Source organism: Eptatretus burgeri, chromosome 13, assembly GCF_056783735.1.
Source record: "Eptatretus burgeri isolate ZD-2024b chromosome 13, Ebu_testis_v1, whole genome shotgun sequence".
Classification (NCBI taxonomy): Eukaryota; Metazoa; Chordata; class Myxini; order Myxiniformes; family Myxinidae; genus Eptatretus; species Eptatretus burgeri.
Window position 1 is genome coordinate 59764249 of NC_140973.1, and position 16391 is coordinate 59780639.

At 38.9% G+C, this 16391-nt stretch overlaps 1 protein-coding gene across 2 annotated transcripts in view; it reads left to right on the plus strand.

Moving 5' to 3' along the window:
- Positions 1–116: 116 nt before the first annotated feature.
- LOC147014580 (transcription factor IIIA-like) overlaps positions 117–16391 on the plus strand; it is a 30965-nt gene continuing 14690 nt past the window's right edge. Inside the window, exons 1-8 of one of the 2 annotated variants that reach the window (XM_085852654.1) lie at positions 138–329; positions 10096–10342; positions 10814–10914; positions 13253–13349; positions 13519–13607; positions 13887–13960; positions 14411–14494; positions 14601–14830. In XM_085852654.1, the coding sequence (XP_085708780.1) occupies positions 10253–10342; positions 10814–10914; positions 13253–13349; positions 13519–13607; positions 13887–13960; positions 14411–14494; positions 14601–14830 (765 nt within the window). In that variant the 5' untranslated portion in view covers positions 138–329; positions 10096–10252. Of the gene's footprint in view, positions 330–10095; positions 10343–10813; positions 10915–13252; positions 13350–13518; positions 13608–13886; positions 13961–14410; positions 14495–14600; positions 14831–16391 lie in introns of both variants that reach the window. The other variant, XM_085852653.1, reaches the window with a different exon arrangement.

Genomic DNA, 16391 nt, shown 5'->3' on the forward strand with positions numbered 1-16391 from the left:
GTAGTGAACGTGCGTGCTGAAAACCTGGCCGTCGTTTTCGTCATGGCCGGATGACGTCATGCCGAAACGGCACCTTCTACACAGGGCGATCGACAACCACGTGACGAAAGTGCCGGCCAGGATTCGCGAACGTGAGTTATGTGTTCAAGGCACGTGTTTAAAAACTAGGGGTTTCAATCTCCTCAAGTTTGATGTTAATGGAGGTCGAGGAAGGAGCTCGGCCGGTTCCCCAAGTGGCGAATATATTTATCTGTTCCTTTGAAGACTGTTCGGCATTTTTCAAGTCAAAGAAGTTGCTCGACGAGCATTTTTACAAACACACCGGAGAGGTTTGTGCATGTTCACTCACCTCTCCGTTTATGTACGAGTTTGTGCACCGCCTGTCAACAGTTACACTTTATCGTCGTCTCTCTGTCTGTCTGTCGTACATTGTCGGGTGGAGAATGTGAGAAACCGATATTCAGAATCACGTGCTGTCCACGGTACGCCGAGTCGCTGTCTCAAGTCGTGAGTGATTCGTCTTTCATTTCTTGCTCATTCTGCTGTCGATTTACCTTGGTTAGGTGATTTATAAACCAATTTACCATGGCTACGTGACGTTTAACCAATTTACCTTGGTTAGGTGATTTATAAACCAATTTACCATGGCTACGTGACTTTTAACCAATTTACCTTGGTTAGGTGATTTATAAACCAATTTACCCTGGCAATATGACTTTTAACCAATTTACCTTGGTTAGGTGATTTATAAACCAATTTACAATGGAAACGTGACTTTTAACCAATTTACCTTGGTTAGGTGATTTATAAACCAATTTACCATGGCGACGTGACTTTTAACCAATTTACCTTGGTTCGGTGATTTATAAACCAATTTACCCTGGTGACATGACTTTTAACCAATTTACCTTGGTTAGGTGATTTATAAACCAATTTACCATGGCTACATGACTTTTAACCAATTTACCTTGGTTAGGTGATTTATAAACCAATTTACCATGGCTACATGACTTTTAACCAATTTACCTTGGTTAGGTGATTTATAAACCAATTTACCATGGATTCGTGACTTTTAACCAATTTACCTTGGTTAGGTGATTTATAAACCAATTTACCATGGCTACGTGACTTTTAACCAATTTACCTTGGTTAGGTGATTTATAAACCAATTTACCATGGCTACATGACTTTCAACCAATTTACCTTGGTTCGGTGATTTATAAACCAATTTACCATGGAAACGTGACTTTTAACCAATTTACCATGGTTAGGTGATTTATAAACCAATTTACCATGGCTACATGACTGAACCAATTTACCTTGGTTAGGTGATTTATAAACCAATTTACCCTCGAAACGTGACTTTTCACCAATTTACCTTGGTTAGGTGATTTATAAACCAATTTACCATGGCTACATGACTTATAACCAATTTACCTTGGTTAGGTGATTTATAAACCAATTTACCATGGCTACATGACTTATAACCAATTTACCTTGGTTAGGTGATTTATAAACCAATTTACCATGGCTACATGACTTTTAACCAATTTACCTTGGTTAGGTGATTTATAAACCAATTTACCATGGCGACGTGACTTTTAACCAATTTACCTTGGTTAGGTGATTTATAAACCAATTTACCATGGTGACGTGACTTTTAACCAATTTACCTTGGTTAGGTGATTTATAAACCAATTTACCATGGATTCGTGACTTTTAACCAATTTACCTTGGTTAGGTGATTTATAAACCAATTTACCATGGATTCGTGACTTTTCACCAATTTACCTCAGTTAGGTGATTTATAAACCAATTTACCATGGCGACGTGACTTTTAACCAATTTACCATGGTTAGGTGATTTATAAACCAATTTACCATGGCTACATGACTTTTAACCAATTTACCTTGGTTAGGTGATTTATAAACCAATTTACCATGGATTCGTGACTTTTAACCAATTTACCTTGGTTAGGTGATTTATAAACCAATTTACCCTCGAAACGTGACTTTTCACCAATTTACCTTGGTTAGGTGATTTATAAACCAATTTACCATGGCTACATGACTTATAACCAATTTACCTTGGTTAGGTGATTTATAAACCAATTTACCATGGCTACATGACTTTTAACCAATTTACCTTGGTTAGGTGATTTATAAACCAATTTACCATGGCTACATGACTTTTAACCAATTTACCTTGGTTAGGTGATTTATAAACCAATTTACCATGGCGACGTGACTTTTAACCAATTTACCTTGGTTAGGTGATTTATAAACCAATTTACCATGGCGACGTGACTTTTAACCAATTTACCTTGGTTAGGTGATTTATAAACCAATTTACCATGGATTCGTGACTTTTAACCAATTTACCTTGGTTAGGTGATTTATAAACCAATTTACCATGGCTACGTGACTTTTCACCAATTTACCTCAGTTAGGTGATTTATAAACCAATTTACCATGGAAACGTGACTTTTAACCAATTTACCTTGGTTAGGTGATTTATAAACCAATTTACCATGGCTACATGACTTTCAACCAATTTACCTTGGTTCGGTGATTTATAAACCAATTTACCATGGAAACGTGACTTTTAACCAATTTACCATGGTTAGGTGATTTATAAACCAATTTACCATGGCTACATGACTGAACCAATTTACCTTGGTTAGGTGATTTATAAACCAATTTACCCTCGAAACGTGACTTTTCACCAATTTACCTTGGTTAGGTGATTTATAAACCAATTTACCATGGCTACATGACTTATAACCAATTTACCTTGGTTAGGTGATTTATAAACCAATTTACCATGGTTACATGACTTTTAACCAATTTACCTTGGTTAGGTGATTTATAAACCAATTTACCCTGGAAACGTGACTTTTCACCAATTTACCATGGTTAGGTGATTTATAAACCAATTTACCATGGCTACATGACTTATAACCAATTTACCTTGGTTAGGTGATTTATAAACCAATTTACCATGGCTTCGTGACTTTTAAACAATTTACCTTGGTTCGGTGATTTATAAACCAATTTGCCATGGCGACGTGACTTTTAACCAATTTACCTTGGTTAGGTGATTTATAAACCAATTTACCATGGCTACATGACTTATAACCAATTTACCTTGGTTAGGTGATTTATAAACCAATTTACCATGGCTTCGTGACTTTTAAACAATTTACCTTGGTTCGGTGATTTATAAACCAATTTGCCATGGCGACGTGACTTTTAACCAATTTACCTTGGTTAGGTGATTTATAAACCAATTTACCATGGCGACATGACTTTTAACCAATTTACCTTGGTTCGGTGATTTATTAACCAATTTACCTTGGTTAGGTGATTTATAAACCAATTTACCATGGCTACATGACTTTTAACCAATTTACCTTGGTTAGGTGATTTATAAACCAATTTACCCTGGAAACGTGACTTTTCACCAATTTACCTTGGTTAGGTGATTTATAAACCAATTTACCATGGCTACATGACTTATAACCAATTTACCTTGGTTAGGTGATTTATAAACCAATTTACCATGGCTACATGACTTTTAACCAATTTACCTTGGTTAGGTGATTTATAAACCAATTTACCCTGGAAACGTGACTTTTCACCAATTTACCTTGGTTAGGTGATTTATAAACCAATTTACCATGGCTACATGACTTATAACCAATTTACCTTGGTTAGGTGATTTATAAACCAATTTACCATGGCTTCGTGACTTTTAAACAATTTAACTTGGTTCGGTGATTTATAAACCAATTTGCCATGGCGACGTGACTTTTAACCAATTTACCTTGGTTAGGTGATTTATAAACCAATTTACCATGGCGACATGACTTTTAACCAATTTACCTTGGTTCGGTGATTTATTAACCAATTTACCTTGGTTAGGTGATTTATAAACCAATTTACCATGGCTACATGACTTTTAACCAATTTACCTTGGTTAGGTGATTTATAAACCAATTTACCCTGGAAACGTGACTTTTCACCAATTTACCTTGGTTAGGTGATTTATAAACCAATTTACCATGGCTACATGACTTATAACCAATTTACCTTGGTTAGGTGATTTATAAACCAATTTACCATGGCTTCGTGACTTTTAAACAATTTACCTTGGTTCGGTGATTTATAAACCAATTTACCATGGCTTCGTGACTTTTAAACAATTTACCTTGGTTAGGTGATTTATAAACCAATTTACCATGGCGACATGACTTTTAACCAATTTACCTTGGTTAGGTGATTTATAAACCAATTTACCATGGCTTCGTGACTTTTAAACAATTTACCTTGGTTAGGTGATTTATAAACCAATTTACCATGGCTTCGTGACTTTTAAACAATTTACCTTGGTTCGGTGATTTATAAACCAATTTACCATGGCGACGTGACTTTTAACCAATTTACCTTGGTTAGGTGATTTATAAACCAATTTACCATGGCGACATGACTTTTAACCAATTTACCTTGGTTCGGTGATTTATTAACCAATTTACCTTGGTTAGGTGATTTATAAACCAATTTACCCTGGCGATATGACTTTTAACCAATTTACCCTGGCGATATGACTTTTAACTAATTTACCTTGGTTAGGTGATTTATAAACCAATTTACCATGGCTACATGACTTTTAACCAATTTACCTTGGTTAGGTGATTTATAAACCAATTTACCCTGGTTAGGTGATTTATAAACCAATTTACCATGGTTCAGTGATTTATAAACCAATTTGCCATGGCTATGTGACTTTTCACCAATTTACCTCAGTTAGGTGATTTATAAACCAATTTACCATGGAAACGTGACTTTTAACCAATTTACCTTGGTTAGGTGATTTATAAACCAATTTACCATGGCTACGTGACTTTTCACCAATTTACCTCAGTTAGGTGATTTATAAACCAATTTACCATGGAAACGTGACTTTTAACCAATTTACCTTGGTTAGGTGATTTATAAACCAATTTACCATGGCTTCGTGACTTTTAAACAATTTACCTTGGTTCGGTGATTTATAAACCAATTTACCATGGCGACGTGACTTTTAACCAATTTACCTTGGTTAGGTGATTTATAAACCAATTTACCATGGCGACATGACTTTTAACCAATTTAACTTGGTTCGGTGATTTATTAACCAATTTACCTTGGTTAGGTGATTTATAAACCAATTTACCCTGGCGATATGACTTTTAACCAATTTACCCTGGCGATATGACTTTTAACCAATTTACCTTGGTTAGGTGATTTATAAACCAATTTACCATGGCTACATGACTTTTAACCAATTTACCTTGGTTAGGTGATTTATAAACCAATTTACCCTGGTGACATGACTTTTAACCAATTTACCTTGGTTAGGTGATTTATAAACCAATTTACCATGGCAACATGACTTTTAACCAATTTACCTTGGTTCAGTGATTTATAAACCAATTTACCATGGCTATGTGACTTTTCACCAATTTACCTCAGTTAGGTGATTTATAAACCAATTTACCATGGCTACGTGACTTTTCACCAATTTACCTCAGTTACGTGATTTATAAACCAATTTACCATGGCTACGTGACTTTTCACCAATTTACCTCAGTTAGGTGATTTATAAACCAATTTACCATGGAAACGTGACTTTTAACCAATTTACCTTGGTTAGGTGATTTATAAACCAATTTACCATGGCTACATGACTTTTAACCAATTTACCTTGGTTCGGTGATTTATAAACCAATTTACCATGGAAACGTGACTTTTAACCAATTTACCTTGGTTAGGTGATTTATAAACCAATTTACCATGGCTACATGACTTTTAACCAATTTACCTTGGTTAGGTGATTTATAAACCAATTTACCCTGGAAACGTGACTTTTCACCAATTTACCTTGGTTAGGTGATTTATAAACCAATTTACCATGGCTACATGACTTATAACCAATTTACCTTGGTTAGGTGATTTATAAACCAATTTACCATGGCTTCGTGACTTTTAAACAATTTAACTTGGTTCGGTGATTTATAAACCAATTTGCCATGGCGACGTGACTTTTAACCAATTTACCTTGGTTAGGTGATTTATAAACCAATTTACCATGGCGACATGACTTTTAACCAATTTACCTTGGTTCGGTGATTTATTAACCAATTTACCTTGGTTAGGTGATTTATAAACCAATTTACCATGGCTACATGACTTTTAACCAATTTACCTTGGTTAGGTGATTTATAAACCAATTTACCCTGGAAACGTGACTTTTCACCAATTTACCTTGGTTAGGTGATTTATAAACCAATTTACCATGGCTACATGACTTATAACCAATTTACCTTGGTTAGGTGATTTATAAACCAATTTACCATGGCTTCGTGACTTTTAAACAATTTACCTTGGTTCGGTGATTTATAAACCAATTTACCATGGCTTCGTGACTTTTAAACAATTTACCTTGGTTAGGTGATTTATAAACCAATTTACCATGGCGACATGACTTTTAACCAATTTACCTTGGTTAGGTGATTTATAAACCAATTTACCATGGCTTCGTGACTTTTAAACAATTTACCTTGGTTAGGTGATTTATAAACCAATTTACCATGGCTTCGTGACTTTTAAACAATTTACCTTGGTTCGGTGATTTATAAACCAATTTACCATGGCGACGTGACTTTTAACCAATTTACCTTGGTTAGGTGATTTATAAACCAATTTACCATGGCGACATGACTTTTAACCAATTTACCTTGGTTCGGTGATTTATTAACCAATTTACCTTGGTTAGGTGATTTATAAACCAATTTACCCTGGCGATATGACTTTTAACCAATTTACCCTGGCGATATGACTTTTAACTAATTTACCTTGGTTAGGTGATTTATAAACCAATTTACCATGGCTACATGACTTTTAACCAATTTACCTTGGTTAGGTGATTTATAAACCAATTTACCCTGGTTAGGTGATTTATAAACCAATTTACCATGGTTCAGTGATTTATAAACCAATTTGCCATGGCTATGTGACTTTTCACCAATTTACCTCAGTTAGGTGATTTATAAACCAATTTACCATGGAAACGTGACTTTTAACCAATTTACCTTGGTTAGGTGATTTATAAACCAATTTACCATGGCTACGTGACTTTTCACCAATTTACCTCAGTTAGGTGATTTATAAACCAATTTACCATGGAAACGTGACTTTTAACCAATTTACCTTGGTTAGGTGATTTATAAACCAATTTACCATGGCTTCGTGACTTTTAAACAATTTACCTTGGTTCGGTGATTTATAAACCAATTTACCATGGCGACGTGACTTTTAACCAATTTACCTTGGTTAGGTGATTTATAAACCAATTTACCATGGCGACATGACTTTTAACCAATTTAACTTGGTTCGGTGATTTATTAACCAATTTACCTTGGTTAGGTGATTTATAAACCAATTTACCCTGGCGATATGACTTTTAACCAATTTACCCTGGCGATATGACTTTTAACCAATTTACCTTGGTTAGGTGATTTATAAACCAATTTACCATGGCTACATGACTTTTAACCAATTTACCTTGGTTAGGTGATTTATAAACCAATTTACCCTGGTGACATGACTTTTAACCAATTTACCTTGGTTAGGTGATTTATAAACCAATTTACCATGGCAACATGACTTTTAACCAATTTACCTTGGTTCAGTGATTTATAAACCAATTTACCATGGCTATGTGACTTTTCACCAATTTACCTCAGTTAGGTGATTTATAAACCAATTTACCATGGCTACGTGACTTTTCACCAATTTACCTCAGTTACGTGATTTATAAACCAATTTACCATGGCTACGTGACTTTTCACCAATTTACCTCAGTTAGGTGATTTATAAACCAATTTACCATGGAAACGTGACTTTTAACCAATTTACCTTGGTTAGGTGATTTATAAACCAATTTACCATGGCTACATGACTTTTAACCAATTTACCTTGGTTCGGTGATTTATAAACCAATTTACCATGGAAACGTGACTTTTAACCAATTTACCTTGGTTAGGTGATTTATAAACCAATTTACCATGGCTACATGACTTTTAACCAATTTACCTTGGTTCGGTGATTTATAAACCAATTTACCATGGCTTCGTGACTTTTAACCAATTTACCTTGGTTCGGTGATTTATAAACCAATTTACCATGGCGACGTGACTTTTAACCAATTTACCTTGGTTAGGTGATTTATAAACCAATTTACCATGGCGACATGACTTTTAACCAATTTACCTTGGTTCGGTGATTTATTAACCAATTTACCTTGGTTAGGTGATTTATAAACCAATTTACCATGGCTACGTGACTTTTAACCAATTTACCTTGGTTAGGTGATTTATAAACCAATTTACCCTGGCGATATGACTTTTAACCAATTTACCCTGGCGATATGACTTTTAACCAATTTAACTTGGTTAGGTGATTTATAAACCAATTTACCATGGAAACGTGACTTTTAACCAATTTACCTTGGTTAGGTGATTTATAAACCAATTTACCATGGCTACATGACTTTTTACCAATTTACCTTGGTTAGGTGATTTATAAACCAATTTACCATGGCTACATGACTTTTAACCAATTTACCTTGGTTAGGTGATTTATAAACCAATTTACCATGGCTTCTTGACTTTTAACCAATTTACCTTGGTTAGGTGATTTATAAACCAATTTACCATGGCTATGTGACGTTTAACTAATTTACCTTGGTTAGGTGATTTATAAACCAATTTTCCATGGAAACGTGACTTTTAACCAATTTACCTTGGTTAGGTGATTTATAAACCAATTTACCATGGCTACATGACTTTTAACCAATTTACCTTGGTTAGGTGATTTATAAACCAATTTACCATGGCTACATGACTTTTAACCAATTTGCCTTGGTTCGGTGATTTAATATGGAATAGGCAAAGCCTCGAAGCAAACGTAGAATTCTTCTTACATTCGCTTCTTAAATACATCAAATTAAACAGAATTTTTGCAATGATTTTTCGAACAGTTGTGCATACAACTTGTTCACAACTGTATACTTGCCAACTATACCGTGGTACATGTAAGCGCTGCACAGCTGATGATTTTGACAGATCTGAGGTCAGTCAGGTGCATAGCAGACGATGCTGCAATTTCCGGTTCAATACTTCGACCTGGATTCGGGATCAGCGATCAAATGATGTAAATCACGATTAAAAATTATTTTTTGATGATGCGGGAGATATCTTTATTAAAATCGGTGGAGGAAATATACACCATGTCTGATATTTGGGTCTTTCATGTCTCCGATGATGCCTTTATCTCCTGAGACGCATCATTCCCCATGACAAAAACCGGAAGCAAAAGGGTCATAGCCGACAACATGGTCCAAATTGCCAGGGTATTGTGTTGTTGTTGTTGTTGTTGTTGTTGTTGTTTCCTATTCTCTCATGTGCACGCGTTGAATATGAAGCTCACAACATTCGCGATAAACCAATTTATCTTGGTTTGGTGACTTTTAACCAATTTACCCTGGCTCGGTGACTTTTCACCAATTTACCCTGGCTCGGTGACTTTTAACCAATTTACCCTGGCTTGGTGACTTTTGACCAATATACGCTGGCTCGGTGACTTAACCAATATACCCTGGCTCGGTGATTTGTAAACCAATTTACCTTGGTTACGTGACTTTTAACCAATATACCCTGGCTCGGTGACTTTTAACCAATTTACCTTGGCTCGGTGACTTTTAACCAATTTACCCTGGCTCGGTGACTTTTTTAACCAATATACCCTGGCTCGGTGACTTTTAACCAATATACCCTGTCTCAGTAACTTTTAACCAATATTAATATACCCTGGCGAGGTGACTTTGAACCAATTTACCCTGGTGAGGTGACTTTTAACGAATATACCCTTGCTCGGTCATCTGTAAACCAATTTACTATGGCTCGGTGATTTGTGAACTAATTTACCATGGCAAGGTGATGTATAAACCAATTTGCCATGGCTCGGTGACTTTTAACTAATATACCCTGGCTAGCTTTTCAGCTTAACCTAAGGAAATCCTCGGCAATGCTTTCTTCGTCGAAGACGGCACGCGACTCCTCGTCTGAATTGGGGTCGAGCAAATCCCCGTCGTCGTCGTCGCCGTCACTTGCAGCCTCCTCCTCCCAGATGATGTCGCTTCTGTGCCGTCCATGTTGTTTGAGATGCAGCATTTCAGGAATGCTCGCTTGATGTCCAACACCATCTCCTCCCACACCTTGACGATCCAGCCACAGATCCAAGTAGATTTTCTTTCTATACCTGTGTATTCACCGCACCCTGACTTTTTAAACTTTTTTCCGCTGATTAAAAAGCACGGGTAATTCACCGGAAAATTCAGTGTTTGTCTTTTTTGCATACCTGTTGGCTTAAAATGACCAACTTGTTGACCAATCTTGTTAGCTCCTCTATGCATTCTAGTCTAAACCGCGTGAGGATAATATGTTAATAATATTCCATCTCGAGCTGCCAGGAGTTTGATGACTTGTGTATCATGGAAATGCTAATGGCCTAAAGGTTATTGCAAACATGTAGTTTTTAATACTTTGAGGTCGCAGCACGTCTTGGCAGCATAATCTCTTATTGGATGTTTAATGATTGATTTCATACTCCAAAGGATTTTCGGAACGGGTCCCCCACAAAAGCGTGCACGTCGCAGAGCCGTTGGACTGGGTCTCGTATGAAAACCAATGTGCGCGGATGTTTGTTTGCAGAAACCGTTCATTTGCGATGTTCCTCGTTGTGGAAAGGGGTTCACGAGAAAGAGCCATTTGCAGAGACACCAGTTCTCACACACGGGTGAACGACCTTTCAGGTGACCTTTGTCTCAATCCCACGCACTTACACTTGTCGATGTCTGGACTAGTGGTCAACCGATATATCGGCCAATATCTGGCATTATGAGGACATTGGCATCGGATGACGATGGCGCTGATATGGCCAATATTAAAAAAAATTAAAAAGCCCACTCTCTTACCGCGAGACTTTCTCAAACAACTTACGCACACTGGCTGTCTCGCTACCTTTCACGGCATCGCACACCCACAACCCGCCTCGTAACCATTTGCACACGGGATGTCTCTTGGAGGTCCCGCAGCCCAAACTGCCATTCTTGCCGGGTTCATGCCCCGCACCCTGGTTCCTGTGGGAAAATTTTAATCTGTACTTGTATATCCGTGGTCACCTTAGACCCAGATGCAGTCGGATATGTAACATGGCTTATTTGAGCGAACACCGACTTTGTGTCCTTTGATATAAGCGTCTGAAGCACATCTGGCTATCACTCCACACCGACCAAACCAGTCAGAGATGGGCCGTGGGATGCTGGGCGGTGTGTGGGCACATCGAAAACTCCGCTAAATTTAGCATGTAAGTAATGTCTTGTGGCACCCTTCGTCACCATGATTGGTAAGGGATCAATGAGTGATGCAAGTGCCTCCGTACGTAAGAAACAAAGGAAAGCTATTTAAATGAAGGTGAAATTAGAAGTGATCCAGTGATCAGAGCAGTGAACATTTGTCGAGCACTTGGACTGATGGAATCGACCTTACACGATGCCGATTGCCGATGGAAATGCCGATTAAAATCAAAGCTAGTGCTCAGAGCGTTTTACCGTTACCGAATCACATCAACTGCAACCTGATTAACTGCAACATCAGATGTTGCAGACCCTGCACCTTCCTCCCCTCTAACTCCACACCATCACCCCTTCATCTCCATCACCACAAGCAACACCATTTAACATAGGATGGTGGTGTGTGTGTGTGTGTGTGTGTGTGTGTGTGTGTGTGTGTGTGTGTGTGTGTGTGTGTGTGTGTGTGTGTGTGTGTGTGTGTGTGTGTGTGTGTGTGTGTCCGCCCGCCCGCCCGCCATCCAGTATCCACCCACGTCCTGACACGCAACCTCGACCGATTACATTGTTTCTTATGGGAAAATTACTTTTGTTTTACACGTTTTCAGCTTATGCAGTAAATTCTCAGAATGCAACTACCGCGTAAAATGAGGAATTACTGTATATGATGCTTAAAGTGGGATTAATGAAACAAACGGCAGGAACCCTGCCATCACCCTAACATGGCTGCTAGTACGAGAACTACGTGGAAGGCGGGAATTAAAATGTTTGCTTTTTAGGTCATCTCTTCGAGCATGACCTAATAATATTGGTGTTGAGAGGTGACGATCCGTCCGTCCGTTCACAATGAAGTTGAAGCGGGAGATCTGGTCATTAGTGATCCTGATAGAGGTCGATTAGATGTACACGATGGTATGACTTTCAAGGTCACCAAAGGTCAAGGTCACGAGGCCTTTGAAGTTGCAAAAATGACGATTTTCAAATTCTATCTCCTCCGCCATTTGTCAAGCGATCTTGAATTTGATTGTGGCATATGAATCTATGGAACAATATCTAAATTTTGTCAGGCCGGATTTTCGATATTCGCTTTGGTTTTCGCATCACGTGACTTCAAAGTTTGCAAAAACTGCCCTACCTTCAGGAGGCTATATATTTTCTCGCAGAGATGACCGTCACTCCCGCACGGGGGTATTTTTTTCACATTTTTTCACCTAAATCTCAAAATTATAGTTTTAGCTGAAAAATTGGTGGTGTTTCAGGTAAAACCGGATTTTAGGATCCCGGATTTTTGGCTGGCTACCTGTATAAGCTTTGCTTGATATTATCATCATGCTGATTATTGAAAAATGTTGGGAGTTAGTCTATATTGTACTGTGATGTTGTACATGGGCAAGCAAGCTCAGTTAATATTGTGTAAAATGAATTTGTTAATTTAAGTTCAACAATTTTATGTAATTCTCATTCTTTTACGATGAAATTGCTGAATCGGATGCATGTTTCGGCATTATATCGGTCATCGGCCCCCCCAGCTCTTCACATATCGGTATCGGCCCTTGAAAAACCCATAATGGTCGATCTCTAGTCTGGACCATAGCTGAAGAAAAGAGTGGTGGGAGGTGGAGGGAGGACACACACCAGCCAACACTGTTCACTTCAACTGGGCTTTGTGTGGTTCTTGGGTAAAGATGAGTGGACCTTGTAAAGAAAGATCTTGGTTGTAAAAAGCGAAAGCTTCAGGAAAGCGTCCATGGCACACAGTCGGACATTAACAACCGTGTCTCTTTTCCATAATTTGTCTCAGATGTTCACATGAAGGATGTCCCACCACCTTTACTCAAAAAGCCGCGTTGAAGAAACACATAAAGCGGATCCACGAAAACGTTCAAGTGGTTTACAAGGTGAAGTAAACCGGCAATGGTAACTTTGTTTTTGAGTTGGTAACAGTGACTGAAGTTATTGCATATATTAGCAATATTTAGGCCATGTTAGTTCAAAATCACAATGCAATGCTGTCGTTAAGTGCACAGTAATTGTACTCACACCCCCTGTTCTTCTGTACCTTCCCAGTGTAACTACGAAAGCTGCACAAGGGCCTTCAAGAAGCATTCTCAGCTGAAGGTTCATTTGTGTGAACACACGAATGAGCTTCCTTATCAGTGGGTTTTGCACTGCTGTGGGGGCAAATGAGGGGGAGAGTGGGGGGGAGTGTGAGGATCATCGAGTGGTGGTGTTTTTGTGGAATGTCTTCAATTTTTCCAGTAACATCTCCCCTCCACTACCCCATACGTCATTATCCTGCCTTCAGGCCAATGCACTCGAGTTCGTTCAAGGTGGAGATGTAAAATAAGTTAAAAGTCTCAACCCAAGTGTATGTTTTACGTTGGGCGAGACTGTGTGCTTTCACTGCACGCAATATTATTTACTTTTTGTTTCAGATGCAAACATGAGGAGTGCGGCAAGCGCTTCCGTCTATCCCACCAGGTGAAAAGGCATGAAAAGACACACGAAGGTACGCTCATTGAAACTTTCCATCTCGAGTCCACCTCGGCATCTTAACACACAAAATGCGTTGTTTTTTTTCTTCTTTTGACTGACATTCCTCACACCATGAAGATATTCCACAATTAAATATTCACCGGTTAAGGAGTAGAATAAAAGCTTCACAGAGTTCAGAAGGAATGAGCGACCACATTGCGGCACCGTTAGAAATGGTTCCATTGCCATCCACATTGCAACAACATCGATGTTTTGCCTTGGACCACTGGGATGACCATGAACTTTTGGTCTTTGTTGTGTTCATTTAATGTCGAGGTTTGAGTGGACCCAAGCTTTTTGGGAACCGAAGGCGTTACTGTTTCCCTGTCCTTTTGATCGCAGATGCAAAATACTTGATTGCCACGGATGTGGAGTGGCTTCCGACACTGGATTTTTTTTTTAATGATGCCTTTATTGTTTTTAGGGTACAAGTGCCAAAAGGAAAGCTGCAGTTACGTTGCCAAAACCTGGACAGAGTTGCGGAAACATGTCGTGGTGCAACATCCAGGTACAAAGTCTCATCTGTGAGGAGTGTCATTAGCATGTCACGTACAAGTGGAACCCCCTGCCCCCTTAGGTACACGGGATAAAAGGTGCTTCCCTTTTCTTTGCAGGACGATACAAGTGTGAGACGTGCAGCCGAGTTTTCTCTAAGAACTACCGGCTTAAAGCCCACGCCCAGACACACGACAGGATGCGCCAAGTGCTAACCTGTCCCAGGCCCGACTGTGGGCGCACATACATGACCATGTGGGGCCTGCGAGTGCACCTCTTGACCTTCCACGAAAATGAACGACCACACGCGTGCACTTACCCTGGATGTGGCAAGACCTTCTGCTTGAAGGTGCTCACCGTGTGTCGACAAATACGCATTATGTATGTTTGAAATGTTCATATATAATTGGGTGTGCTATTAAGCTGGCTGTCAAACCTGCATTCATGTGCATGAAAATGGTCTCATGGCACCTTTAACAGTTACTTGTGTTCTGCGATTGTATGCTGGTCCATCTTCGCTTTGCCGTTGGGGTTAGCCACCTGACCTCATGAACACTTTCTTTAATGTAAAAATGCTAACAGTCAACAAGGAAATCCAACACAGGTGGAGACCATTCAGCCCATCATGCCTGTGCGAACACCACACCAACCCAAGATCATTTTCATTAATGAAAGAAAAAAAAATTGTATATATATTTTTTCTTCTTCTTTTCTTCCCCTCGGAGAGGGGGCATGGGCTTGGTTAAAAACACACATCAACCACACAACCCCCCTTAACAAGACCCCCACCAACAGCACTCCGTACACAATCACCATCAATATTCAAACTACCTAAAAGTCTTAACATCCCCATACCCCTCTATCTCCATAACTTCCAGGTACCTATCTAATTCTAATTTAAACTTATCTATTTTTTCTGCTGCCACTACCTTTCCAGGGAGACCATTCCATGCATTAACCACTCTCTGAGTGAAAGTCCCCTGCCTTACTACCGTCTTAACTCTCCTCTTCTTTACTCTCAGGCTATGTATGGCCCCTGGTCCTATCACTGTCTACTCTGTTGAATAATTCATCATCACTTGCTTTATCTATAACCTTTCATTATCTTAAAAATATCTATCATATCTCCTCACAACCACCTCCTTTCTAGTGAATAAAGCCCTGTCTCCTTCAACCGCACCTCATAGCTGAGTCGAGTTAGCTAGGTACTTGCAATCTCGTCACCCTGCACTGAACCCTCTCTGTGGCATCTATGTCCTTCCGGAACTGTGGTGACCAAAACTGCACACAATATTCTAGATGTGGCCCTCACTAAATTCCTGGACAATGTTAACACCACCTCTTGATTTTAGAATTGATCCCCCTCCGAATACAGCCGAAGACCCCATTTGCTTTACTTATAGCTGCCTGGCACTGTGCTGCCTGCTTACCTTCCGTATCTATTACCACCCCCAGGTCCTTCTCCTGTGTGACACGCTCCAAAATTACCCCTTGCATCCTGTAATCTCTTTTTTCATTGTTCTTTCCCATCCCCAACACCTTACACTTGCTCAGGTTAAATTCCATCTGCCAGTCTTTTGCCCAATCCATACAAGTATCAATACTTTCCTGTATCTGATCACCACCCCCTCTACTATCCACCTTACCTCCAATCTTTGTGTCATCTGCAAATTTGGAAAGCTTACTCTTTACCCCATTATCCAAATCATTGATGTAAATATTGAATAGCAATGGTCTGAGTACTCATCCCTGAGGTACCCCGCTACTTACATCCTCCCACTCACAGCCACTCTTTACTTCCTATCACTGTGCCAGTTTGCAATCCAATTAGCTACCTGACCAACCACTCAACAAGTCCTCACTTTGGCTAACAACCTCCGATATGGTACCTTATCAAATGCCTTCTTAAA